The sequence below is a fragment of the Stigmatopora nigra genome, chromosome 3, assembly GCF_051989575.1.
Source record: "Stigmatopora nigra isolate UIUO_SnigA chromosome 3, RoL_Snig_1.1, whole genome shotgun sequence".
Lineage (NCBI taxonomy): Eukaryota > Metazoa > Chordata > Actinopteri > Syngnathiformes > Syngnathidae > Stigmatopora > Stigmatopora nigra.
This window is the reverse complement of record NC_135510.1, coordinates 19,654,725-19,681,110: the sequence shown is the minus strand read 5'-3', so window position 1 is coordinate 19,681,110 and position 26,386 is coordinate 19,654,725. Positions and strand designations below refer to the sequence as shown.

Genomic DNA, 26,386 nt, shown 5'->3' with positions numbered 1-26,386 from the left:
CTATTATACACTTTTGACTTACCGCCCCATTTTTGTGTGTTTTTGTTTTGAACTGACTGACTTGCTATCCCTTGACGGCCGGCCGGTCAGACGGAGCGAGACGTGAGCGTCCGCCAGCGTGCCGTGGACCTCCTGTACGCCATGTGCGACCGCAGCAACGCCAAGCAGATCGTGGCCGAGATGCTGAGCTACCTGGAGAACGCCGACTACTCCATCCGAGAGGAAATAGTACGTACGCTCAATATCGATACAATCCTATCCATATCTGCTTTGTCCAGAGATTCTTTGCCGATACCCACGGCATCTTTTAAGGCCGGTAAATACGGTGCAAAGAAAAAAAGTTGAAACTTTTCCACAAATTGAACGACTGGCGCCGTCTCTCCTCCTCCCCAGGTGCTGAAAGTGGCCATCCTGGCCGAGAAGTACGCGGTGGACTACACGTGGTACGTGGACACCATCCTCAACCTCATCCGCGTGGCCGGCGACCACGTCAGCGAGGAAGTGTGGTACCGCGTCATCCAGATCGTCATCAACCGGGACGACGTGCAGGGCTACGCCGCCAAGACCGTCTTTGAGGTGAAGACGGGCGTGTTTGGGGCACGCCCCGGACGGCCATTGACGTGGCGCCGTTCCCCGGCAGGCTCTTCAAGCGCCCGCCTGTCACGAGAACCTGCTGAAAGTGGGAGGCTACATCCTGGGCGAGTTTGGCAACCTGATTGCCGGAGATCCGCGATCCAGGTACGAAGGCGGGAAGGCGGGAAGGCGCGCGCACGGGCGCCGTCGTGGCTCGGCCCAAACGGCAAACGCTGTTGCTCTGGTGCTTTTCAGCCCGCTGGTCCAGTTCCGGCTCCTCCACTCCAAGTTCCACCTGTGCTCGGTGTCCACGCGGGCGCTGCTGCTGTCGGCTTACATCAAGTTGATCAACCTGTTCCCGGAGGTGAAGGGCACCATCCAGGAGGTTCTGCGCTCGGACGGCCAGCTGCGCAACGCCGACGTGGAGTTGCAGCAGCGAGCCGTGGAGTACCTGCGCCTCAGCTCCATCGCCACCACCGACATCCTGGTAGGCGCCAGGGGGGGGGTGGGTGGACTCCTCCCACGGCGGTCATGGGACTCCTCCCACTTACCTCCCCCTCTCTCTCAGGCCACCGTACTGGAGGAAATGCCGCCTTTCCCCGAAAGGGAGTCTTCCATCCTGGCCAAATTGAAGAAAAAGAAAGGAGGAGCAGGCAAAGTGGCCGTTGGCGTGGACGACACGCGCCGCCCCGCCAACGGCCGTCCGGATCACGACGACGAGAACGGCCACCCCGCCGTTGGCCAGGTAATACTGTCGTGCCCGCTTTTCATTTTGGCCACTTTTGGCTCTCTTTTCGTAACGGTCCTATTTTCTTTTCCCGCCTGGCTTTGGTCAGTGGTTTGGTCCGCCGAAGACGGCGGCACCTCTGGCCAACAGGCCCCGCCCCGCCCACTCTATTCCTGTCCCGGTACTGCAGATACTAACTGCGTTTGAACTAAGGCCTGACGTGTGGCGTGTTCTGTTTCTGACTGCTAATGCTAATTGCTAAAGTTGTGTCCTAGAATGAAGTTGCGCGCCAGCCACGCGTTTCCGCTCTTACTCGTTTGTTCCCGGGAATAACAGGAACGTTGAAATGAGTAGTAAATGGTAGTCAGAAATTGCCGCCCGGCCGGCATTGACAAGCAAGGAATGCTTTGGAGACGATTGATTCCATCTTTGCTACTCCCCCCAGAATTCGTCAGCGCACGCCTTGAACGACCTGCTCAACCTGAACTCGCCACCCGCGGCCCACTCCAGTCTCCTGATCGACGTGACGTCGGACGCGGCCCCCCCGGACCCCGCCCCGGATCCGGCTTCCGCGTTTGGCCCCGCCTTGGACTTCACCCCCGAAGTTTCCGAGGAAAGTTTTGGCAGGTTGGTTTTGCCCCAAAATGATACGACGTTTGATGACATTTGGATGATTTTTTTTCCGCAAGAATCCAAAGATTGGCCGTGCATTTGTTGACCTGCCTTAAGCCTTTGAGCCGGGTCATCAAAGGCGACATATGTTTAAAAAAAACAAATGTTTCTTTCCAAATATGATTTGATTCTTAGTTTGGCTTTTTGTGTGTGGCCACAGGTTTGTGTGCAAGAACAACGGCGTCCTCTACGAGAATCAACTTTTACAGATCGGCCTCAAGTCGGAGTACCGCCACAATTTGGGTGAGGGGCTTTATACCGTCACTGTCCGTGGATCCGTCCTATCCGCCGTTGTGCGCGGTTGACCACGCCCCTATCTCTCTTCCAGGTCGCATGTACGTGTTTTTCGGCAACAAGACGTCCATCCAGTTTGTCGGCTTTTCGTCGTGGGTGAGCGCCGACGACGAGCTCAGAGCTCATATCCTTTTGCCGGTTGTTTTTTATTGTTTTTTTTTTTTTTTGCCGCCCGCCCCACGGCCACGACGCCCAGTTTTTTTTTAATCTTTAATCCCGAACGCACACGTGGACGTGCACGCCAAAGCGGTGGATCCCGTGGTGGAGGCGGGTGCTCAAGTACAGCAGGTGCTTAACATCGAGTGCGTGTCGGAGTTCAGCGACGCTCCGCTTCTCAACATCCACTTCAGGTAATTCAAGAAATGACCAAAATGCCAAGTACGGCTAAGATAAGTACGATTTTTTTTTTTTTCCACGCTGTTTGGAAATGACCGGCGACTGTGTTACATTTGCAGGTACGGCGGCGCGCCCCAAAACATGTGCGTGAAACTCCCCGTCATGCTCAACAAGTTCTTGGAGCCCACCCAGATGACGTCCCAAGACTTTTTCCAGCGCTGGAAGCAGCTGGGCCTGTGAGGGCGCCACCCCCCATCACCGTCCGACTGGCCCCGGCCCCTTCTTCCGCTCCAATGGTTTTCTCTGTTCCAGGCCAGAGCAGGAAGTCCAAAAGATCTTCAAACCCAAACACCCCATGGACACGGAAGCGGCCAAAGCCAAGGTGAGCTCTTTTGTGGGGGGCGGAGGGGGGGGGGGGGGAGCAACGGTCCCGACTGACGTTTGCTCCGACGTTCAGATCGTGGGCTTCGGCGTGGCTCTGCTGGACGGCGTGGATCCCAACCCGGCCAACTTTGTGGGCGCCGGCGTGGTTCACAGCAAAAGCTCGCAGGTGGGATGTCTTCTCAGGCTGGAGCCCAACACGCAAGCGCAGGTAAGCCTCGTGGAAAATGCTCACGGGAGACGCTCGATATGGACCGCAAACATCAAGATGGGTGTCATTTTGTGTGTGTGTGTCTCTTTTGAATGAGACTGACTGTCCTAGCGAGCGCTACGCTAACTGACTAATGGCGTGCGTGTGTCTTTTGTCAGATGTACCGTTTGACTCTCCGGACGAGCCGCGGCGCCGTGTCCCAGAGACTTTGTCATCTGCTCTGCCAACAGTTCTAGAAGTGGAAAGAAAGTGGCTTTGCGTTGACTTTTTCTATTTGTATTTTGGGGCACGTGGCTCTATGATAGCTTTTTTAACACGCAGCACCGTTTTGCACCAGAGTCCACCAAAAGTGGCGGCTATTTTTGCTACTTGACGCCATTGTGCCGCGTGGACTCCAAAAGCCACACGTTCTCATGCACGCACGCACGCACACGGTCACTGGCTCACAAGCGCACTTTATACCACGGCTCATCTCCCACAGGTGCCTTTTTTCCACAGAAAACACTAGTACAGTGCTTCACCCTTTTTAACTATAGCCATTTTGTGCACACACACACACACAAACACACAATCTATATTTCTATTTCCTAATGCAACTCACTGCCTTGAGAAGTTCTTGTTGTTTGGAAATAAAAGAGCTTTTCTCCTCTTAATTGATCTCGCCTGTTTTTGGGTTAGGGTTACGCACCTCTGCACGGAGATCCTTGGTGATGACGTAGTTCAGTCTCATTCTACATGGTCATTTAAAAAAAGCCTTATTATACAGGTTAATTTTTTTTAACTAATACAAATATCCAAAGGAAATAAGCCATAATATACACGTTCCGTTTTTGTTCAAAGAAAAAACTTACTATACATGATCTTTTTTTCAAAGCCATTTTTTTAAAGAGATAAAATTCTTACTATGAATGGTCATTTTTGAGTATATAGCCTCTCTGTTCATGGTCATATTCTTTTTCTTTTTTGTGTGTTGTGACGGCTGGCAGCCTTGACACACACTATGTAGGAGGCGTGTGCTTTCTTTTCTTTACAGGTACCTGCAGCTGTGGCTCCACCCCTGTGACAAAGCCCTGCCCAGGCCTACATAGCTGTGTCTAATTCCCCAATCATCCCTCCTACAATCAAGATTGACTTCCTGCCCTATTAAAAATAACTGAAGGCTACTCGCAATGTTTGTACAGCCTCATCTTTACCAGAACCTGTCTGCTGTGATAGTTGTGACTCCCTGGTAGATAATACCCCAGGGGGCGTCGTTACATGTGTTTTTATTGTTTGTGCAGAGTGAAATGGGCCGATTTTTTTCGCGAAAAAAACGACATATTATAGTAAGGCTTTTTATCGCAAAAAAACGACATAGTATAGTAAGGCTTTTTATCGCAAAAAAACGACATAGTATAGTAAGGCTTTTTATCGCAAAAACGACATAGTATAGTAAGGGTTTTTTTCGCAAAAAAACGACAGTATAGTAAGGCTTTTTATCACAAAAAAACGACATAGTATAGTAAGGCTTTTTATCGCAAAAAAACGACATAGTATAGTAAGGCTTTTTATCGCCAAAAATGACATAGTATAGTAAGGCTTTTTATCGCAAAAAAACGACATAGTATAGTAAGGCTTTTTATCGCAAAAAAACGACATAGTATAGTAAGGCTTTTTATCGCAAAAAAACGACATAGTATAGTAAGGCTTTTTATAGCAAAAAAACGACATAGTATGGTAAGGCTTTTTATCGCGAAAAAACGACATAGTATAGTAAGGCTTTTTATCGCAAAAAAACGACAGTATAGTAAGGCTTTTTTTCGCAAAAAAAACGACATAGTATAGTAAGGCTTTTTATCGCCAAAAAACGACATAGTTTAGTAAGGCTTTTTATAGCAAAAAAACGACATAGTATGGTAAGGCTTTTTATCGCGAAAAAACGACATAGTATAGTAAGGCTTTTTATCGCGAAAAAACGACATAGTATATAGTAAGCCTTTTTTATCGCAAAAAACGACATAGTATAGTAAACCTTTTTTTCGCAAAAAAACGACATAGTATAGTTAGGCTTTTTATCGCTAAAAAACGAGATAGTATAGTAAGGCTTTTTATCGCAATAAAACGACATGGTATAGTAAGCCTTTTTTTCGCAAAAAAACGACATAGTATAGTTAGGCTTTTTATCGCAAAAAAACGACATAGTATAGTAAGGCTTTTTTTCCGCAAAAAACGACAGTATAGTAAGGCTTTTTATCGCAAAAAAACGACAGTATAGTAAGGCTTTTTATCGCCAAAAAACGACATAGTATAGTAAGGCTTTTTATCGCAAAAAAACGACATAGTATAGTAAGGCTTTTTATCGCAAAAAAATGACATAGTATAGTAAGGCTTTTTATCGCAAAAAAACGACATAGTATAGTAAGGCTTTTTATCGCAAAAAAACGACATAGTATAGTAAGGCTTTTTATCGCCAAAAAATGACATAGTATAGTAAGGCTTTTTATCGCGAAAAAACGACATAGTATAGTAAGGCTTTTTATCGCAAAAAAAACGACATAGTATAGTAAGGCTTTTTATCGCAAAAAAACGACATAGTATAGTAAGGCTTTTTATCGCAAAAAAACGACATAGTATAGTAAGGCTTTTTATCGCCAAAAAACGACATAGTATAGTAAGGCTTTTTATCGCAAAAAACGACATAGTATATAGTAAGCCTTTTTTATCGCAAAAAACGACATAGTATAGTAAGCCTTTTTTTCGCAAAAAAACGACATAGTATAGTTAGGCTTTTTATCGCTAAAAAACGAGATAGTATAGTAAGGCTTTTTATCGCAATAAAACGACATGGTATAGTAAGCCTTTTTTTCGCAAAAAAACGACATAGTATAGTTAGGCTTTTTATCGCAAAAAAACGACATAGTATAGTAAGGCTTTTTTTCCGCAAAAAACGACAGTATAGTAAGGCTTTTTATCGCAAAAAAACGACATAGTATAGTAAGGCTTTTTATCGCCAAAAAACGACATAGTATAGTAAGGCTTTTTATCGCAAAAAAACGACATAGTATAGTAAGGCTTTTTATCGCAAAAAAATGACATAGTATAGTAAGGCTTTTTATCGCAAAAAAACGACATAGTATAGTAAGGCTTTTTATCGCAAAAAAACGACATAGTATAGTAAGGCTTTTTATCGCAAAAAAATGACATAGTATAGTAAGGCTTTTTATCGCGAAAAAACGACATAGTATAGTAAGGCTTTTTATCGCAAAAAAAACGACATAGTATAGTAAGGCTTTTTATCGCAAAAAAACGACATAGTATAGTAAGGCTTTTTATCGCAAAAAAACGACATAGTATAGCAAGGCTTTTTATCGCCAAAAAATGAGTTTAGTAAGGCTTTTTATAGCAAAAAAACGACATAGTATGGTAAGGCTTTTTATCGCGAAAAAACGACATAGTATAGTAAGGCTTTTTATCGCAAAAAAAACGACATAGTATAGTAAGGCTTTTTATCGCAAAAAAACGACATAGTATAGTAAGGCTTTTTATCGCAAAAAAACGACATAGTATAGTAAGGCTTTTTATCGCAAAAAAATGACATAGTATAGTAAGGCTTTTTATCGCGAAAAAACGACATAGTATAGTAAGGCTTTTTATCGCAAAAAAAACGACATAGTATAGTAAGGCTTTTTATCGCAAAAAAACGACATAGTATAGTAAGGCTTTTTATCGCAAAAAAACGACATAGTATAGCAAGGCTTTTTATCGCCAAAAAATGAGTTTAGTAAGGCTTTTTATAGCAAAAAAACGACATAGTATGGTAAGGCTTTTTATCGCGAAAAAACGACATAGTATAGTAAGGCTTTTTATCGCAAAAAAAACGACATAGTATAGTAAGGCTTTTTATCGCAAAAAAACGACATAGTATAGTAAGGCTTTTTATCGCAAAAAAACGACATAGTATAGTAAGGCTTTAATCGCCAAAAAACGACATAGTATAGTAAGGCTTTTTATAGCAAAAAAACGACAGTATAGTAAGGTTTTTTTATCGCAAAAAAAACGACATAGTATAGTAAGGCTTTTTATCGCAAAAAACGACATAGTATATAGTAAGCCTTTTTTATCGCAAAAAACGACATAGTATAGTAAGCCTTTTTTTTCGCAAAAAAACGACATAGTATAGTTAGGCTTTTTATCGCTAAAAAACGAGATAGTATAGTAAGGCTTTTTATCGCAATAAAACGACATGGTATAGTAAGCCTTTTTTTCGCAAAAAAACGACATAGTATAGTTAGGCTTTTTATCGCAAAAAAACGACATAGTATAGTAAGGCTTTTTTCCGCAAAAAACGACAGTATAGTAAGGCTTTTTATCGCAAAAAAACGACATAGTATAGTAAGGCTTTTATCGCAAAAAAACGACAGTATAGTAAGGCTTTTTATCGCAAAAAAACGACATAGTATAGTAAGGCTTTTTATCGCAAAAAAACGACATAGTATAGTAAGGCTTTTTATCGCAAAAAAATGACATAGTATAGTAAGGCTTTTTTTTCGCGAAAAACGACATAGTATAGCAAGGCTTTTTATCGCAAAAAAATGACATAGTATAGTAAGGCTTTTTATCGCAAAAAACGACATAGTATAGTAAGGCTTTTTATCGCAAAAAAACGACATAGTATAGCAAGGCTTTTTATCGCCAAAAAATGAGTTTAGTAAGGCTTTTTATAGCAAAAAAACGACATAGTATGGTAAGGCTTTTTATCGCGAAAAAACGACATAGTATAGTAAGGCTTTTTATCGCAAAAAAAACGACATAGTATAGTAAGGCTTTTTATCGCAAAAAAACGACATAGTATAGTAAGGCTTTTTATCGCAAAAAAACGACATAGTATAGTAAGGCTTTAATCGCCAAAAAACGACATAGTATAGTAAGGCTTTTTATAGCAAAAAAACGACAGTATAGTAAGGTTTTTTTATCGCAAAAAAAACGACATAGTATAGTAAGGCTTTTTTTTTCGCGAAAAACGACATAGTATAGTAAGGCTTTTTAATGCAAAAAAAAAAAACGACATAGTATAGTAAGGCTTTTTATCGCCAAAAATGACATAGTATAGTAAGGCTTTTTATCGCAAAAAAACGACATAGTATAGTAAGGCTTTTTTTCCGCAAAAAACAACAGTATAGTAAGGCTTTTTATCGCAAAAAAACGACATAGTATAGTAAGGCTTTTTATCGCATAAAAAACGACATAGTATAGTAAGGCTTTTTATCGCGAAAAAACGACATAGTATAGTAAGGCTTTTTATCGCAAAAAAATGACATAGTATAGTAAGGCTTTTTTTCACAAAAAACGACATAGTATAGTAAGGCTTTTTATAGCAAAAAAACGACAGTATAGTAAGGTTTTTTTATCGCAAAAAAAACGACATAGTATAATAAGGCTTTTTTTTTCGCGAAAAACGACATAGTATAGTAAGGCTTTTTAATGCAAAAAAAAAAACGACATAGTATAGTAAGGCTTTTTATCGCCAAAAATGACATAGTATAGTAAGGCTTTTTATCGCATAAAAAACGACATAGTATAGTAAGGCTTTTTATCGCGAAAAAACGACATAGTATAGTAAGGCTTTTTATCGCAAAAAAATGACATAGTATAGTAAGGCTTTTTATCGCAAAAAACGACATAGTATAGTAAGGGTTTTTTTCGCAAAAAAACGACATAGTATAGTAAGGGTTTTTTTCGCAAAAAAACGACATAGTATAGTAAGGCTTTTTTTCGCAAAAAAACGACATAGTATAGTAAGGCTTTTTTTTCACCAAAAAACGACATAGTATAATAAGGCTTTTTTTGCAAAAAAAAAACGACAAAGTATAGTAAGGCATTTTTTTCGCAAAAAACGACATAGTATAGTAAGGCTTTTTATCGCAAAAAAACGACATAGCATAGTAAGGCTTTTTATCGCAAAAAAACGACAAAGTATAGTAAGGTTTTTATCGCAAAAAAAACGACATAGTATAGTAAGGCTTTTTATCGCCAAAAAACGACATAGTATAGTGAGGCATTTTATCGCGAAAAAACGACATTGTATAGTAAGGCTTTTTATCGCAAAAAAAACGACATAGTATAGTAAGGCTTTTTATCGCAAAAAAAACGACATAGTATAGTAAGGCTTTTTATCGCAAAAAAACGACATAGTATACATGGTTATTTAAAAAAAGCCTTATTATACAGGTTAATTTTTTTTTAACTAATACAAATATCTAAAGGAAAATAGCCATAATATACACATTCCTTTTTTGTTCAAAGAAAAACCTTACTATACATGGTCTTTTTTCAAAGCCATTTTTTTTAAAGATAAAAATCTTACTATGAATGGCCATTAGTCATTTTTGAGTATATAGCCTTACCATTCATGGTCATATTCATTTTCTTTTTGTGTGTTTTTATTGTTTGTGCAGAGTGAAATGGGCCGATGTCATCCATCACGTGACGCATTTGGTTTTTAATCGGAATACATTTTATTTTTTTCTTATAAGTACAGTTCAGTAGTTACAAAACGAAGCATCTGCCATGAGGATACAACCAAACAAACAAACAAACAAACAAACAAAAACACGAAACAGCCCCCCTCCCTTTTCTTTTCCCGTTCGGAAGCCGTCGTGGCGACCGACCCCTACGGCGGGAAAACTTGGTCTCTCCCAAAGAAAGAGTCCGAGCCCCATGGAGTGGAGATCCGATCAATGAAAGTCTCGGGCGGGACGGCCAAAACGACCGTCGCGGCCATTCTTTTAATATGGGGGTGGGTATACGTGGGCACGTTGGGATCCTTCTTTTTTTTGTTTTTTTTTGTTTGTTTTTTCGTTTAACGGTAAAAAGCCGAAACAAAAGGTAAGAACATTTCACGATGCCAAGGGGACGCACGTTTTAACACACAAGCCAAAAAAAAAGTGGGGTTAGTTCGCTCGTGTCGCGCGCTTTTGGAATCGTCGGAATACTATCACAGTGCAAAATACTCCAGTCAAAGAAAAGGTGGAAAGGTCATCCCCCCTCCTCCTCCTCAACCTGTTTTTTTTTTTCTACGTTTGGCAGCACGGGGGAGACGATTGTCATTTTTTTTCCTGCTCGCTTTTGGTGGCGACGGATTATCGCGATGGGCGCGTCCTTTTAGCGCCGAGCCGAGTTTTCAATGTCCAACTGTGACGTAGAGTGTCCGGGTCAGAGGAAAAATGACGACGTTTTGGCGAGAATACATTCGTAACAACTTTAGTTGTGAGAAAAGCACGTCGGATGACAAGTTTGGGATGCAAAGTAACTTTTTGTCATAGGATGAGGAACCTCATTGGTGTCATTTGACGTCGTACGATGTCTCGAAAGTGGATTAAAAAAAACACAATTATTGATTAAAAAGCGGGGAAATCAGCAAATTTAATATACATCTATACTCTTTATTTTAATTTGATCCTAAAAAAAGAATGACTTTCCCGGGCCGCACAAAATGATGCGGCGGGCCAGATATGGCCCCCCGGCCGCCACTTTGACACCCGTGATTCAGACACTATAACGACCAATGTTCCCTCCGATTGCCGAGGTATTACCCAAAAAAGTCTACTTAAACAAACAAAAAATCCCCCACAAAATACGACATTAACAATTTGAAATGATCAAAAAATCATATAAAACCCAGGAAACACATTGACAGGTATTTAAACGACATAAATCGTACTTAAGTTTGAGCTCATTTTTCACGTCTTGTCACTTCAAATGACTTTTGTGCCGACTGTGTCACTTAAGCTTCCATTTCTATGCACAAGTTTTTTCCATGGGAAAACTGGCGTACAACTTTAGCTTGACTGCGTGTGTTAGAGAAGAGAGAAGTTTCTCACCCAATTTGGCCGCTCGTCCTTCTCTTTGCCCATCCTCCGACATCCATTGAATCTCAAGAGAAGCACGCTACTGTTTTTACCTGACCTCGTTTGGACTAAAAGGGAGTCTTGTGAGCATCCCCGCCGAAGCGTTAGCCTTGTGCTAACCTCCCAATCGAAGGCACCTGGTCATCACTAACACATGACGTCAACATTTTCCCATGGCCCGAATGTAAACACACGTGATGCGAATCGCCTCGTATCATTGGCTGGACACAGTGTTAGTCATAGTTGACCGCTTCTTGTCGTTTGTCAGTGACAATACGGATTCCACCCTCTCGAGTTTCGTTGCAAAATGCCACAGGAAGAATAGAAAAAAAAAAAAAAAGTTAAAGTATTTTTTTTACAATAGAGGGAACATTGGTCACGACTTAAATCTTCCACTATTACAATTTGCATCTCACAACGTTGCCACTTTAACCCCGAGACTTTCTTCCTACGTCAACATGACATGAATTTGAAATTCCCACCCACAGCTTGTTGACGTAAATATATGTATAAGTCGAAGAAATAGTTTTCTTGCAGTTATTTTTTTTTTTTTAGAAAGGACATATAGTTCATTTTCAAATGAAGAATAGCATTTTTGGAGGGAAAGGGTTGCACCGATCGATAGCATGGTTTGACTCTCGCTAGTGAACCATATGGCCTTTTTGGGAGAGAAAAAAAAGTCTTTTTTTTAATGCCAAAGTACTGCATACTGACTGGAATGTAAAGTCATCGCTATCACACAAGGGGCACTAGGCCATTGACGGATGCCAATCCGTTGGAAGCGGGAAAGTCGCACCACTAAATAGTGGATTGGACGCCGGCCGCGCGTCATCCACCGACTCTGGATTTTAGCGACAGAGCGACCTTTGCCCCGCCCGGCGGCCGTTTGTCAACAGTTGGACTTGAAGGTCAGCGCACAAAAAAAAGCTGTCGGCCGGCCGACATTTTGGGGCTCGGCGGGAATGTTGTTTGCTTTGAAAAGTGAGAGAACCCAAAGAGCCGTCGGAGCGTCGCTAACGCCAGCTAACGCTAAACACAATGTCCTTTTCGTTTCTTGCAAGTTGTTTCATCCATCCATTCATCATCCATTCATTCATCCATTTTCCCCCTCAGTAGTATTTTTCAGCAAGACAGCGTGCAAACACCAACGCTGCCATTTTGCTTTTCTTTCTTTCCTTTTTTCCTTCTTTTTTTTTGTGTCTTTTAATTCTTCCGAGGGAAGAACGTCGGCTTGGTCCACCACGCCTCTTCTTTTTTTTGTCTTTTGTCGGACCACGCTCCTCGGGAACGCGTGCGTCGTGGCTAAATCTCTTTATGTACATTGAGGAAATCAAAGAAACAAAAAACAAAGAGACAAGTGAAAGTAGGAGGGCCACACCTAGGAAGGAGGGAAAGGGGGTTGATGGTCAGGTGGGTCAGGTGCGTCTCGGCCGGCCGGCCCCCTCCTTGTTGGCTTCGCAAACATCCCAAAGAGTCACACGTTGCAGGTTCTGGCCAAAAAAACGCAGGGTGGGAAAAGTCACTGATTATTGGTCCCGCCCACTCCTCCACGGGTGTCCAATCCATCTAAAGCGGGAGGGACGACAGCCGGCGACAAACATTCACTTCCAAGGAACGCCATTTGCAACGGCGTCAAGTTCAAACCCCCCCCCCCCCCCCCCATAAAAAAAAACACAAAATTAAACCGGGACATGATTTACTGCCATTCTCCCCCTTGAAGTGGATTGGACGCCCACTTGTGATAAACTCATTGAAAGCCTTTTTAGTGGATTGCAATGTTATATTTACAGGTTTTGAGTAGAAAAAACAATGCAGAATGCGTCTGCCAATTGATCAAATTTGGTTATTTTTCAGGTTGTTGTGTTTTTTTTCTTTTAAAAATGTTTATTTCTCAATTTGTTTTCTACACGCTCTGGAACGTCTTCATATATCCATTTGACAACTATTTGCGCCTGTATTTTTTCCTCCTTAAATTTTGTATATACTACATACATATATATTTTTAGGACTAATAATATATTTATGTACATACGATGCTTTTTTTTGTGGAACGTGAATGGCGGCGGGGCGACATCAAGAGGTGCCTCCAAAAAAATCCTCCTCCAAAAAATAATCAGCGGCTTTTGGATGACAAATGGGGAACAAAATAAAAACAAGCAAAGCCAGATGAAAGTCCTCCTCTTGTCGTCCTTTTTTTTGTTTGTTCCTGGCGTCTTATTTTTTTTGTTTTGTTTTTTTTCCGCTTTAACGACAACATCGGAAACGTCGCTAGGAGTTTGGCTAGCCCGCTAACGTGGCTAATCTACAGAAGAATACATTCCGGGTACGATATTTCCATTTGCACGTATACAAAGTCTGGCTTTGGAGAGACCCAAGGAGCGGCAGACCAGGGGTGGGGGGGCGGGGCCTGTCGGGACCGCCGGAAAATAGAGGAAAGCCAAAGAGTTCTCCGAGAGATGACGGCAAGTGCTCGTAGGGGGCGGGCGCAGGTAGTGACTTAGTCTAAAAAGCAAAGTCTTTTTGGGCCTTTTGGGTCCGTCCGTCCGTCTTCAGCCAAAACGCGCCGTAATCCGTTTAAATAAAGTTTTCCTTCCCGGGCATCCCGGGCGTCCCGGCTCAGTTTGGCTGGCGGCGGCGCCGTTGCTGGCGGCGCTGGCGTTCCAGCTCGTCGGCCAGCACGTCCAGGTCGCCGTTGAGGTGTTCCTGGTCCAGGTTCAGGTCGGGGTCAAGGGTCAGTGGCTCCTCAACCTCTAGCCCATTCTCTTCCTCATCCTCCTCCTCTTCTTCTTCCTCCTCCTCATCCTCATCTTCCTCCTCCTCTTCCGACATCCAGGCGGGCACTGCAATCCCACACAAAAAAGCCATCAATTTAAAAAATATATCGTTTTGTAAAATATCGTTTTGTAAAATTGATTCAATGATTACAAAATAAAAAGCATTGTTTTACATCATTTATCATCATCACAACATCGTACTGCTACTACACAATAGATTGAGGAGAAAAATAGTTTTGATGTATATTTGTCTTTGGCAAAGCCATTTTCTATTTACATATGACAATGGAACACGATGGCGATGATCGTGCCTGAAATGGAAGCAATAATCATCGTCGCGCCTCACCAAGTAGAAAAAAAAGATACGCCAGTAAGCGATACGACCGACAGAGGGCAGTGCGACACAAGAAAACAAGCCCTTTTCTTTCCGGCAGGCCAACAAATCAATTTGAGGGAAACGAGACGTCAAATTCATCTGTTCGAATCCCAAATCCTAGCAGAACAAGTCCAAAGTTTCCTTTCCTTCCATAAAAAGGGGGTTTGATTTGTTTTTGTGATTTCCCGGCCCACAAAGTGGCGTTAACCAGCTCCGGATTAGACTCCATATTTGATTTTCACTCTTCATTAAGTGAGCCACCTGGAAGCTTATTTAAGCGGCCGGCTCGGCTTGCAACCTGCCAACTTTGACGCCAACTTTCCTATCTGGGCAAACCAAAAACAAGACCCCCCCTCCCATGAGCAAGGCAGGCCCCACAGGCATCACAAACAAATACAAAGAGATCCCGGGAATAGCAATAAACTAGCATACAAACATTTTTTAGTGAAACTACGAAATCGGTCGGGTGCTCGAGTGTTTAGCGCGTCGGCCTCACTTTCCTGGGGTCGTGGGTTAGATCCCAGGTCACTGTGTAAAGTTTCCCCGCATGTTTTTTTTCCTCAAGACTTGAACAGATCCCGTCCTGTGGCGTCGTCAGAGGCTCGCTTCAAGCCGCGGAGCGTCATAAATATGGAAATGCCGGGAGAGCGGGCGGGTGAGCGGGTGGGCTGGGGTACGGGATCTGGCGCCCCCCCCTCCCTGCCCCAAAACAAGCGTATTTTTAGATGGTTTTAATGAATACAGGATGTTTATAGACGGGCCCGCCGCCGCTCTGTGTAATTCGCACAAAAGAGGAGAAAAAGCCACATTCTCCCTCCGCATCCCTCAAAGCGCTTCCAGGAGGAAGAACAAGCGTCGCCGAAAGAGAATTTGCCAAGGCGTCATTGTTGTTTGTGTGCGCGCCTTTCTACTCTGTGTCTTTTTTGGAGTGGCGTCCTATTAGAAGAAACACAAGCGGGCGGCAGTGGAGGGAGAGTGCGCACATCAAAAGTCAATTTGTGCGCTTGTTGTGGGGTTTATTAAAGCGGCAGAAAATAACCTGAAAAGCCACATCCAAACTTGTTTGCTCCTTTTTGGAGAAGACGGCGCCAAAGACGGGGACAAATCGGGAAAGACGGGAAAGACGGGCTGCCGTCACAAACAGGCAAACGGGTAACCCATATTTCATGGCAAAAACTTTCTTTACATTTCTTTCCGCTGACTTGAAATGAGCCAAAGGGTAAAGTGATGAACTTTTTAAATCTCTTACTGTTTGGACTGGAAATGGCCACCTATTTATGGATCGATTTTTTTTTCCAAATGGAAGCGGGTTGAGGAGGGTCATTCCCGGAGGTTCCACTAGGGGAGCTCGCGAGGCGCATTGGCCCGTGTGGGAAAGCCCTCGCAATGGATTGGGCCTAAAGGATAATAACGAGGTAGAAAGGGAGCTATGTCAAGTCTTAAATGAGAGAAAGAGTGTGCTCTTTTTTCTTCTTCTTTTTTAAATAAGCGAGTGAAGTGCACGTTTGTTCGGTGGCGCCTTTTCCGACCGACTGCAACTATTTCCCAGTGAGTGCACGCGCAAGATTGGCGTGGAGATAAAAGGCAGCTGGGCTGAGCAATTTAAGCCCAAACACTGGAATGCTACAATCTGTCTTGTGTGCCTGATAGCGCTTTCCTCCGCTCGCCTCTCCAAATTACTTTCTTTCATATCTAATTATATTTGCTAATGATCTTATAAGAGAATAATGGAATGTGCTTGATCTATTACCTTTTTTTTCTTCTTTCTTTCCTTTCCTGCAGTGCATAAATACAATGCGCATGGAAATGAGTGCCGCGCCGACGCCAGCGGGAACGATGCTTTGCTTTTTGTTGGGGGGGGGGGGGGGGTCTTTTTCTTCTTAATGTTTTGGATGAGAGAATGGGGGTCACCTGGGGCGAGTGGACGGGCCACCCTCGTGAGGATACCACAATGAATGAACACGTGAGAATGTCACGATAGAAAGCGCTCGCCCGCCCGGCATTTGCCCTCTGGGTGGGCGGGGCGTAACATAAGACGGCCTTTTGTCCGTCCACCGGGTGGCGTTACGGCGGGGGAATGCGCCGGCGGAAATGCCGGAAAGAAGAAGCGAAGAAACCAAAAAAGACTAACGAGCCAGGCCGCCAAGTTGTTCGCCGGCGAGACGTAAGCGGCACGCCACTCCGACTGAGAAGGTACGCCAGACGTAGCGGAGAAGGTGGAACTGATTAGCAAATAGGCCAGGGCTAAATAGGGCAGCGTGCACATGATATGGGACAAGCCTACCTCGGCCCGCTTAACACCGGAACCGAAAGGCGTTAAATGGCCAAACGCCACAGTCGCCCACTTCCAATGGGATTGCTTTGACCGGGGAAAATCCCGTCTTCCTGTCAACTGAGAGGGCATCAATACCATACGCCATTGTAACGCCCACCGTGGCTTTAAAGGGGCAAAGAAGAAAGGAGGAGGACACCATGAAGGAAACGTAAACAGGATGTGGCGGCATTTCCGCCGCGGCCCTTTCTCCCGCCCGGCAAATGTTCGATAATTGCGTGGTCCTCCCTTGACTTGTCGGCTCCCGTCCGTCCCGCCAATGAACAAAAGAACTTGTTGTGAATTTGGATGGGAGGGCAAAAGACGACCCCGCCCGCCTGCCCTGGCTCCAACGGGGAATGGCGTCCCCGGAGCTCAAACACTTCCCCGCCCGCCCGCCCGCCCGCCCGCTTGCTTGCGTCCCTGGCACGTGCCTTTCCCACAATGCACCACGCCCGGCGTTTGATGTGGCCGCAATGAAGTTCAGGCCCCGCCCCCGACTTTTTAACCAGGCTCATGTTTTGTTTTAATATTTAATATCAGTTTGAAGAGTTTGAATGGTATATTATTTATCAAGAAAGATTTACATTGATCTTTTGTGGCTCTTTTGGAGTGGATTACAAATGAAATTATTGGAAAAAAATGGATCCCTCCGTTACTTCACGATTTCCTCTCTATGCTTAAGTCGTTTTTTTATGGCCTATTCAAAACGGGCCATTTGGCCGCCCTCGTCTTTTCTGGAACGTGTTCGATGCCCAAAGAAAGGCAAAGAAAAGGCGAATGGCGACCTCTCGCCGAACTCCCGTTTTAGCCGCGGCGATCCATAGCCGTCCGTCCGTTCGTTCCCGTAGCCTTTTTTCTCTTCTCCTTCCTCTTTTCGGCGGAGTCGTGAGAACGGCGCGCGGTAAACGTCGGGAAAAGAGCGGGCGGATTAGCAGCCATTGACAAATAAGGCGGGTGATGGACGGCGGCTGGCCCGCTTCAAAGCGCCTCCCCAGAGATTAGGCCCGGCCGGCGGTTGGTTATCGGCGTCCGGGAAAGGCCTTTCAACACGCATTGATTTATTGAGAGCTTCCCCAATAACGTCTCATGCCGACCCAACCGCTCACCCGCCCGCCCGCCCGCCCGCCAGTCGGCGCGCTTACGATAAATGGGAAAAAAAGGAAGGAAAAAAAAAAAAACGTCTTCCTGCCCTCCGTTTAAACCAGCTTCTCACGAGTTGATGTCAATGACGCTTTGGTCTGGATGACATTTTTGGGAAAATAGCTCCACAAATAAGATAGTCTTTTCATAACCCCTGCCAAGATGGCCGCCGCCTGGCCACGTCCTTTCTGGCTTCTGCCGTCAAATACTTTAACGTCAACTTGATTTCAGGTTTTTAGATAGAATATTTACATTTTTTTAAAATAAATGGATTAAAAGAACTGGATTACAATCCCTGATTATTCCGTTTTTTTTATAGATCTAAAACAATATTTATTGGAGATTTTTTTAAATATATTTTTAGATTTGACAAAATGATTTTCGAACTAAAAACACAGAAAAATTAATTAATTATTGATTTAAAAGAGGGACAATCTGGAAACGTAATATACATATATTCCCATAATAAAAGCATTTGGTGGTGCGACCAGGCGGGTTGATTTTGGGCCATGGAGGGGTTGACGCCAGCCTTTGTTTGAAAATGTGTGCGCGTGCACTTTGCGTTATTTGCGGCCACGTGCGAGCGTGCGTGCGTGCGTCTTAAACGTGTGAGCTCAGCCTCCATAATTACCTTTCACATCAAGCCCTTTATGTCCGCCGCATAATATACTGTAGCACTATACTGCTAGATTTTTGTCTCCGCCCTCTTTTTTTTTACCCCCCCCTCCCTGCCTGTCACACACACACAAACACGCACACACACACAGCCACACGCATGCACTGATGGTGGAACAGCTGGTAGCATTATTGACACACTGTGCTTCGGGGGGAGGAAGGGGGACAAGAGGGAGAATCAAATGGGGGCGATGAATATGTGATTGGGAAAGTGTGTGTGTGTGTGTCAGTGTGTTGTGTCATACACACACACAGACGCACACTCTTTTGGCATGAATGCTGTCAGCGTTGCGAGCTCGTCACATGTCACAGCATCGCTTCCGAGAGGGGGGGGCGCGCGTACACCACCACTCAAATGCGTGTGCGCGTGTGCCCAGCCGGCCGGGTTAAAAAGGTGGAATGTTTCCTGCGCTAATCACTGTTTCTCTTGGTGCACAAGGCAGCGAGCGTCATGAGGGATCGGAGCTAATCCAGGGGTGGGCCCGCCCGGGACCCCGTCAAGGGCCGCCCGGACGGGCGGAAGAAAGCTTTACACCGATCGGAGAAGGCCGCTCGGTGGATGGCGCTCGGGTGCTTCTTGTTTTCAGGGCTTTGAGCGGTTGCCACCGTAGTAAAAAGGAGGCTAGGCTAATTTAGCATCCGAAAAGGCATACATGCTTTTAACAAGTCAAATGCATGCGGGCTGTCAATCATGTGCAATGTGACAGCTCCACATCATCTGTTTTATGTGAAAAAACATTTGTCACGTTTTTCATCTTTACCGACAAACTTGTTGTCGACGCTTAAGTGCCGAGCGGAGGTCGGGGGGGGGGGCGTCCACTTTGCGCCTGCCAGTAAACATTTAACGTCAATGACTTCATTCCTTTTTTTTTCTTTTTTTTGTGCGCTTCCTGCTTCAGATTACACTGGCTGATTAAAAGAGAATAATAAAGGGGGAAAAAAGTGCCACATTTGAGCAGCTTTGCGGAGCACATGTTGGGGATTTATGCTTGAAAAATGCTTTCAATTATTTCTTACATGTCCCAATCATTTCCAGCAGGGCCTGTTTTTTTCCCGTCTTTTAAACTTTCCCTTTTGCGTACGTCCTTTTTAAAAAGATCCCGGCGAGCCACACATTCACGTAGTACGTATTTGAAAGCTAAACGGACGGACGCACATGTGCGCTTAACTTTGGGACCACCCGGACGGAGAGTTGTTGTTGTTATGGCCAGCGCGCCAAAACCACTGGAAAATAAACAAGTGAAAAAGTCTTCTTCCGCCTGACGAGCCGTCCCTGCATTCGATGCTACCACGCCATTTATTAGCAGATTCCAGTCGGAATTTGACAAAAAAGAAGTTGCTTATGTGGGGAAATTGGACATAAGATTTAATATTTTCATGCTATTTCTGTTAGCATGCTACTGTAGACGTGCGGGTCGACGGAGGCTAGCTCATGAGTTAGCCTAGCATAAGAAACATGGATGAGGGATGTCACTACCGGAATGGCAGAAAAAAGCGGGCAATATTTTGGGTGAAATGGTTGAAATTGGAGCTCCACATTTGTTTTGCAGACGTAAAGAAAGACGTCTCCATTTTTGAACATGCTCGCCCTGTCACGGCCACTTTAACTTTAGCAGAGGGATGGCGCTTTCCGCCCCCTCCATCATCATCATCGTCATCATCTTTCACCCCGCACGCAGCTGGTGTCGTTAACGGGGGCCGAGAGGACACATCAAATATTTCTCCGGCTGATGCCACCATTGGGGCCCACGGACCAACGGACGCCGGGGGTTCGCCGCCGTCTTTGATCAGCGCGCGTGCGTGTCGGAACTTTAAGGCGAGACGAGAACATCCGGCTGGCAGGCGCAGTGTGTTTGAAGTGGAAGAGGCGTCAAGCGCCCCCGCTCCCTTTGTCGTCGGCATCCTTCAAACGTCTCGAGGTGACGGCGGGCGTGTCTTAACATGACCATCGAGGGAATTTCTTAATAAAGTACTCCAATATCACGTCTTGGACATCTTTAGTTGGATGGGACGGCAAAAAGTCGCTCCGGTGGACGGCCATTGTCCACGCCGGCTGGCCAGATGGCTTGGGCGCCCTCAGCCGGTGCAGGGCTTTGGGCTAAAGTGCGCCCGCCGTCGAAGCTTTTGGCATTACGGGGAGCCCCGGCTGGTGGCGCCGTCGCCGCCGCCCTCTTAAGAGCCACCCCGTCCGTCCCCCATCCAGCGCCTCTCGTACCGCAAAGCCATTAGCTTTCAAAAGCCGCGTTCTAGCATCATGACGCTCTCTCTCACACACACACCTGTGACGGCGAGCGGCGTGAAATGGAACGGGCGCGACTTAAAGGAGCTGACAAAAAAAGAGCTTTTTTTTCAAAAGATGTCCGCATGGTTGGCCCGCTGACAAGAAAACGCATCAATTACTGGAAAAACTCAAAATCTCATCCATCTTAAGATCATGAGTGACGTGGATACGAGCACTATCAATTGGCTCATATTTGAGGATAGCATATCATCCACGTTTTACACGCCGTCATTCAAATATGGCATTTTTTGATACTACCCAAGGGAGCCCCCAAAAGCCCTGAAGTCATCAGAAAGCAACCAGAAATGAACAGGAAGTGACCCTAGAAATCCTAAACAGTTTCCGGGGTGGAGGGAGGGGTCTTTGCAGCACCCCAACCAAAAAAAACATCTGAATAAATCATTTGCCTTTCGGGCAGGTGTATTTGCATTTGAAATCCATTTGAGCAGGCGCTGCTTTTGAAATGGCAAAAGACAAACGTGTGCCAATGCCCCCCCCCCCCTCCGTCTGGCGACCAGCTGACATTAAAAGGCGACCCTCACCCGCCAATAATTGCATTTATCTCCGTCCGCTCGTTACTTTAATATCTCTTCACCTTTGAATATCACCTCGGTGGAAATAGGCGGGCGTCCCCCCCCCCCCCCCCCTCCCCGGAAATACGCCCATTGCCTTGCCAATATTCCGATTTCTTTTTCAATTGACACCAAATCCAACGAGCGACGTCTGACGCGCAGTCAAAGAGGAAAAAAGAAAAAAGGTGTAAATTTTCATCACGAGGGGGGAAACAGCTGCTGCCATATTTACAGCAAAGACCACTCTAAAATATTAAAGATCACCGGCGGCGTGCGTCTCAAGCCATCTGCTTTCTATTAAAACATCACACCATAAATAAGGCTGCGCTCTCTAACTCTCTCTCTATCTTTTTTCTTTCATTTTTCTTTTTCTTTTTAAATACACCTGACAAGCCGTCCGTCCTATTGGACACACGGCGCCGTCAAAAAAGACACGTCGGAGGACATTTGGGAAACGTCGGCGCTTAACACGGTTCAATCAACATTTTCTTCTCCGTCAAAATGAACAATTTAAAGTCAATACGTTGATTTTGGGTCAATTTCTGCACATTTCCCATTGATTTCTAAGCATTTCTGGAAGTGCAGCGCACAATATGAGGGTTGGGCTGCCGCTTGAATTTGTACACCCATTTTTCTTTGTGAAATATGAGCCCGCCGCCTTCCATCTTTGTATTTTTGTCCTAGTGGGGGGCCCGGTGACGTGCGGCGCTTTGCGTGAAAAGTCAACAAGGTGGAAATCCGCAACGTCCACCCACGGTCACTCGGCCTGGCCGGTCGGCCGCCAATTTCCATATCAACAACGTGTTATGATTGTTATTAAGCTGGGTCCGTCCGTCTGTCCTTCTGTCCGTTCGCGGCGGGCAAACAAAGTCTCTCTTTAAACAAAGAGGGTGGGGGAATGGCAATGTTTGTTTATCCCGCGTCAATATTTGTCCGGACGACGACCCCCCCCCCCCAAAGCCAAGACGGCGTTTGGGTGGGACGAAAAGCCACGTCCTTTTCCAACGACATGCAAAAACATGGATGGAAAATATGAATTTCATTCTTTCACCCCCTCCACCTTGGCCCCGCCTCCCACTTAGTTTTTTTCTGCCCCCCCCCCCCCCCCCAGTTGCTAGCTCGCTCCATCTCTCTTACGCTACAGTTATTTAAACGTCAATAGCCATTCATCTTCTTTAGAAGGCACTCTTTCTCATATTGATATTTGGATATGATCATTACTCTGCCAACGCTAAAGCACACTTTGCACCAAAAAAAAAAAAAACAAGAAAAAAAACAAGAAAAAAAAAAAAAGTCTCTTCCGATAGCGCAACCTCGGCATTCCGACTCAAACGATATCGGCTTTTTTTTCCCTCCCCTTCTTTTGCTGCAAGAGGATCGATAAACTAAGTCCGATATTTATGGGGATGCAAAAATGGATTTGCTTTTTCCAGGACACATCCAAAAATGGAAGGAAATCCAGGCCTCCAGCCACAAGAATTTGACCAAAAACTTTGGCAAAATCATCATTTGGTGCGGCCCGGGAAAGTCAATCGCCGGTGGCCACTTTTTCTTTTAAAAATGCTCCGGCCTTGCTCTAAAATGACTTGGAAAGCAACCAAAGTGGACAGCGAGTGTCTTCTCGAAATGGACAGGAAGGGAGGGAGGGAGGGAGCACAAGATCCACAGGGAGTGGCCTTTAAATGAAGGAAAAAAAGTGGCCCAAAAATCAACTCTCTCTCCTTCAAAGTTTCATTGAAAGGACAGCGGAGAAGCACAATTTCAACGGACGGACGGATACACAAACGTTCACATTTGCTTGTCCTTTTCTCCACACTGGCATCACGTTACAAAGCTGCAAGTGAATAAAGACGGGAATTCGGGGAGGGAGGGAGGGAGGAAAGCAGAGGGTAATGGAGAGAGGGGGGGAGAGAGAGGGTTGGGGGGACGACAACAAGCAAAAAAAAAAAAAAAACAGCAAGGATGCGGCCAACAATTAGAGGACAGATGATGTGGCCATCTTGAGATCGTTTGTCATGTGTCGGTCCGTGTTGACCTTGCAACAAACGTGCGCCCATATCATCGTTTATGATGGGGGGGGGGGGGGGGGTGGGGGGGAGAGACGGGGGAGGGAGGAGAGGACCGCCAGAAAGAAAGGAAAGAAAAGAAAGGTGCCTCCTCCACGTTGGCTTGTTTAGAAAGGCATCACGTCCAGATCCGTCACCGTTGACGGCGCGAGGAAGGAAGGAAAGAAAGAAAGAAGGAAGGAAGGAAGGAAGGAGCGGGAAAACCAATGGCGCCGTCAAACAAAGATGGAGGAGGGAAAAACGGCTCCAAAAGAGGAGACAAAAGCGTCTCTGGGATTTGCACCTTCTTTCAAGGGCCGCTAAACAAATCAAGTCCAAATAAAGTTACTATTGACACTTTATACACCAGTAAAAACATTTGTGAAAGTGAGAAAAAGGGGAAAGAAGGAAGGTGAAGGACACCAGTGGCAAATGAAGACGTGCTAGAAAAAATAGGACCAACGCCACTGAGAGAAGAAGGACCTGACGGACGGACGGACGGAGGACAGGAAGGAAGAAAGAAAAGGGAGGGACGTCACAGAGGCCTGCGAGAAGGACGGACTGAGTGACCACAGGGATGACGAGGAGGAAGAGATGGAGTGATGGATGGCCGGAAAAAATGGGCTGCCACTGAAAAGATTGATCCGTCCGAGATGGGACGTCACTCGCGGGGGACGGACGGACAGACGGACAGGTGGAGGAGACTGACGGATGGCGGAGAACCCGCTGATGCAAGATGATTTGGGGATCCACACATACCGGGCCGTGACGAGAGATGCCGCCCGCCGATAGAGTGGCAGAAGACGGCCCGCCGACGGACGGACCGACCGACCGACGTACGTCTGTCGACAAAAGCTCCACATCGTTTAGCCACGTCAGCTTATTTGTTAGCCGGGCCCACTTGACAACTATTTGATTGGCGGCCAAATCATCCCCAAATGTCTTTGCGAGACGGCGCGATGACAACGCCCGGGAATCAAAGACCCCGTCGGAGGGGGTCGGCGCCGGCCGGGAAGAAGAAGAAAAAAATGCTTTTCCGGCGGGAACAAAGAGACGCAGTGTGGCCGTGGCCACGCCAAAGCGTTCCCACGAAAGCATATCTCGCTGAGAAGGGACGCCTCGTGTTACCGTGGCCGCGCCGCGGAGGTCCTTCCCATCCGGGAAAGTGGAATCCCGGAGCGCCATCGCCGTCCATCAGCCGGCGCCCCGACCGCTCGCCCTTTTGTGCGCTTTCCCGGCGCGCCGTCGTCGCTTTGGACGTCCGGCCGGCGTGACAATGGCGGCTTTTGTGCGCGACGACTATTAATGCGATTAAAGTGGCCGACCCGTCCTGGGAAAAATCCACTAAAATGGCCGCCATGACGTCATTTGCAAAGAGGAAGATGGCTAACCTGTCTGATGGCGATTAAAAAGGCACGCCCCGCCGTTTCAGCATTAGTCTTGAATTTCATTTGCGCCAGTACAATTTAATGACTCGCGATGACTGAACGCTAGCTAGCGGGATCCACTCCGCTCTTCCGCTCGAGGCCCGTAGGTGGCGGTGTAGCTACGCCATCCGCTCGGGTTGGTTTTTTGTCTTACTTGGCAATTGGGATGGTATTTGGAAATGTTTTCATTGAAAAGAGTCAATGAGTCGCGCTAAAAGCCGTTTGTCTTGTCGTTGATAGCCAACGACGGGAGGAATAATGGAGACTTTTTCTAGGAAGAAATGTTGGATGATGGAAAAGAAAGGGGAGCACGGCCGCAACTCTTCTTCTACACATTCATTCTCAACTTTCTTTACAAAGAACTTTCAAATGACACATTTGGAAAAAAAATGGTCAGCAAAACTAGAATAAACCAGCACAAAAAGCTAATATAAGAACTCAAAATAGTCAATTGCAATGCGGGAGGAGACAAAAGACAACCCATTGTAGCTGGGGCCAATTTAGAGTGCTAAATTAGCCTTTTGGAAGAAACCGGGGTACCGTTAGCCTGACGTCCGAACCCTAACTCAGTGGCCAACCCCCGCATAGTTGTCGGTTTTCCGCCAAAATCTAGTCAGGAATTTCCTTTGGATTCTTCCAATGTTTGGCTAACAAGTCCAAGAAAACGGCGGCGGCGTCGCTAAAGTAAGGAGCCCGCCGTTAGCGTTCCGTCACTGGGATTTGCGGCGCACGAGCGTTTACATTTTTTGTCAGCGCTAATGATAGCATGAAGGTGTTTAGTCGCGACACTACTCTTACTTTATTCCCTCCTGGTTTGTTTCCCTGTTCTCCCTCTGCTTTTCTCCGCTGTTCTCCCTCCCTCTCTCCGTTCCTCCCCCACTCTACACGCAACTTTGTTTACTCCACTTCTTTATTTTCACCTCTCCGACGTCGACGCGACATCGACGCGGCGGAGAATCAAAGATGTCGATTGACGGCGAAGTCGACTCATTTGTCCCTAATTGCCAGGGAGCGCTTGAAAGGCTTGCTGGCGTACACCTGTGTATGTTTTTGTCTTTGTACGACGGCGCGGCGCCATTGATGCGCCACCACACGGGGAATAAAAGTTGACATAGTTTCTGCCTTCCCTCGGCTGTCGTCGTCTCTTCTTTTTTTTTTTTGCCCGCTTATTTATTTATTTATTGACGTGGCGGCGGCGCCTCTTCTTTCCTTGAAGCGCCGACGTCTCATTACGCGTAAGCGTGGTTATTACGCCGAGTACGACTCCTGGGGGGTGGCGCCGCCTCGGCGGCATCTCGCGGGGGAGCCCGGGGACGCCATCCTTGGGAGGGAGGGCGCCGTCAAAGTCGGCCGAGAAACCAAAGCGACTAACGAGGAGGAGGAGGCGGCGACGAAGAAGCCGGGCGCGCTATATCGGGTCGGGAGGCCAATTTGGGAGCCCTTTCTTGCCGTTTGCCGCCGTTGCGTGAGCGCACACGCAAAAGATGCGCCGCCGCCATCTGATCTGGGACTCCGGGGAAGCTCCCGCGCCATCACGGGGGTGATCAATGGAGTCACTGTCACCAAAGTCTGCCGTCCGGAAAGCCCGACTTTTGATAACAAAAAAAAAACCGCCTATTGTCGTACCCGCCTGTCCACCTGCAGTCGAGCTATTTTGCCAGTGAACCAGGTTTTTTTTTCAGGTACAAATGGACTGAAATCT

The 26,386-nt window shown here is 45.9% G+C and overlaps 2 protein-coding genes across 8 annotated transcripts in view; one reads left to right on the top strand and one right to left on the bottom strand.

Moving 5' to 3' along the window:
* LOC144193942 (AP-2 complex subunit alpha-2-like) overlaps positions 1–3,847 on the top strand; it is a 17,834-nt gene extending 13,987 nt beyond the window's left edge. For 3 of the 5 annotated variants that reach the window (XM_077712626.1, XM_077712627.1, XM_077712628.1), the window contains 13 exons: positions 91–228; positions 394–576; positions 641–738; positions 829–1,060; positions 1,142–1,318; positions 1,746–1,927; positions 2,133–2,215; positions 2,301–2,391; positions 2,494–2,616; positions 2,722–2,838; positions 2,915–2,984; positions 3,060–3,194; positions 3,353–3,847. In XM_077712626.1, coding sequence (XP_077568752.1) covers positions 91–228; positions 394–576; positions 641–738; positions 829–1,060; positions 1,142–1,318; positions 1,746–1,927; positions 2,133–2,215; positions 2,301–2,391; positions 2,494–2,616; positions 2,722–2,838; positions 2,915–2,984; positions 3,060–3,194; positions 3,353–3,430 — 1,707 coding nt within the window. In that variant the 3' untranslated portion in view covers positions 3,431–3,847. Of the gene's footprint in view, positions 1–90; positions 229–393; positions 577–640; positions 739–828; positions 1,061–1,141; positions 1,319–1,745; positions 1,928–2,132; positions 2,216–2,300; positions 2,392–2,462; positions 2,617–2,721; positions 2,839–2,914; positions 2,985–3,059; positions 3,195–3,352 lie in introns of those variants that run through there. The other 2 variants (XR_013325797.1, XM_077712629.1) reach the window with 2 other exon arrangements.
* An 8,059-nt stretch (positions 3,848–11,906) lies between these two features.
* znf536 (zinc finger protein 536) overlaps positions 11,907–26,386 on the bottom strand; it is a 111,308-nt gene continuing 96,828 nt past the window's right edge. For all 3 annotated transcript variants that reach the window (XM_077712625.1, XM_077712624.1, XM_077712623.1), the window contains exon 8: positions 11,907–13,920. In XM_077712625.1, the coding sequence (XP_077568751.1) occupies positions 13,697–13,920 (224 nt within the window). In that variant the 3' untranslated portion in view covers positions 11,907–13,696. The remainder of the gene's footprint in view (positions 13,921–26,386) is intronic.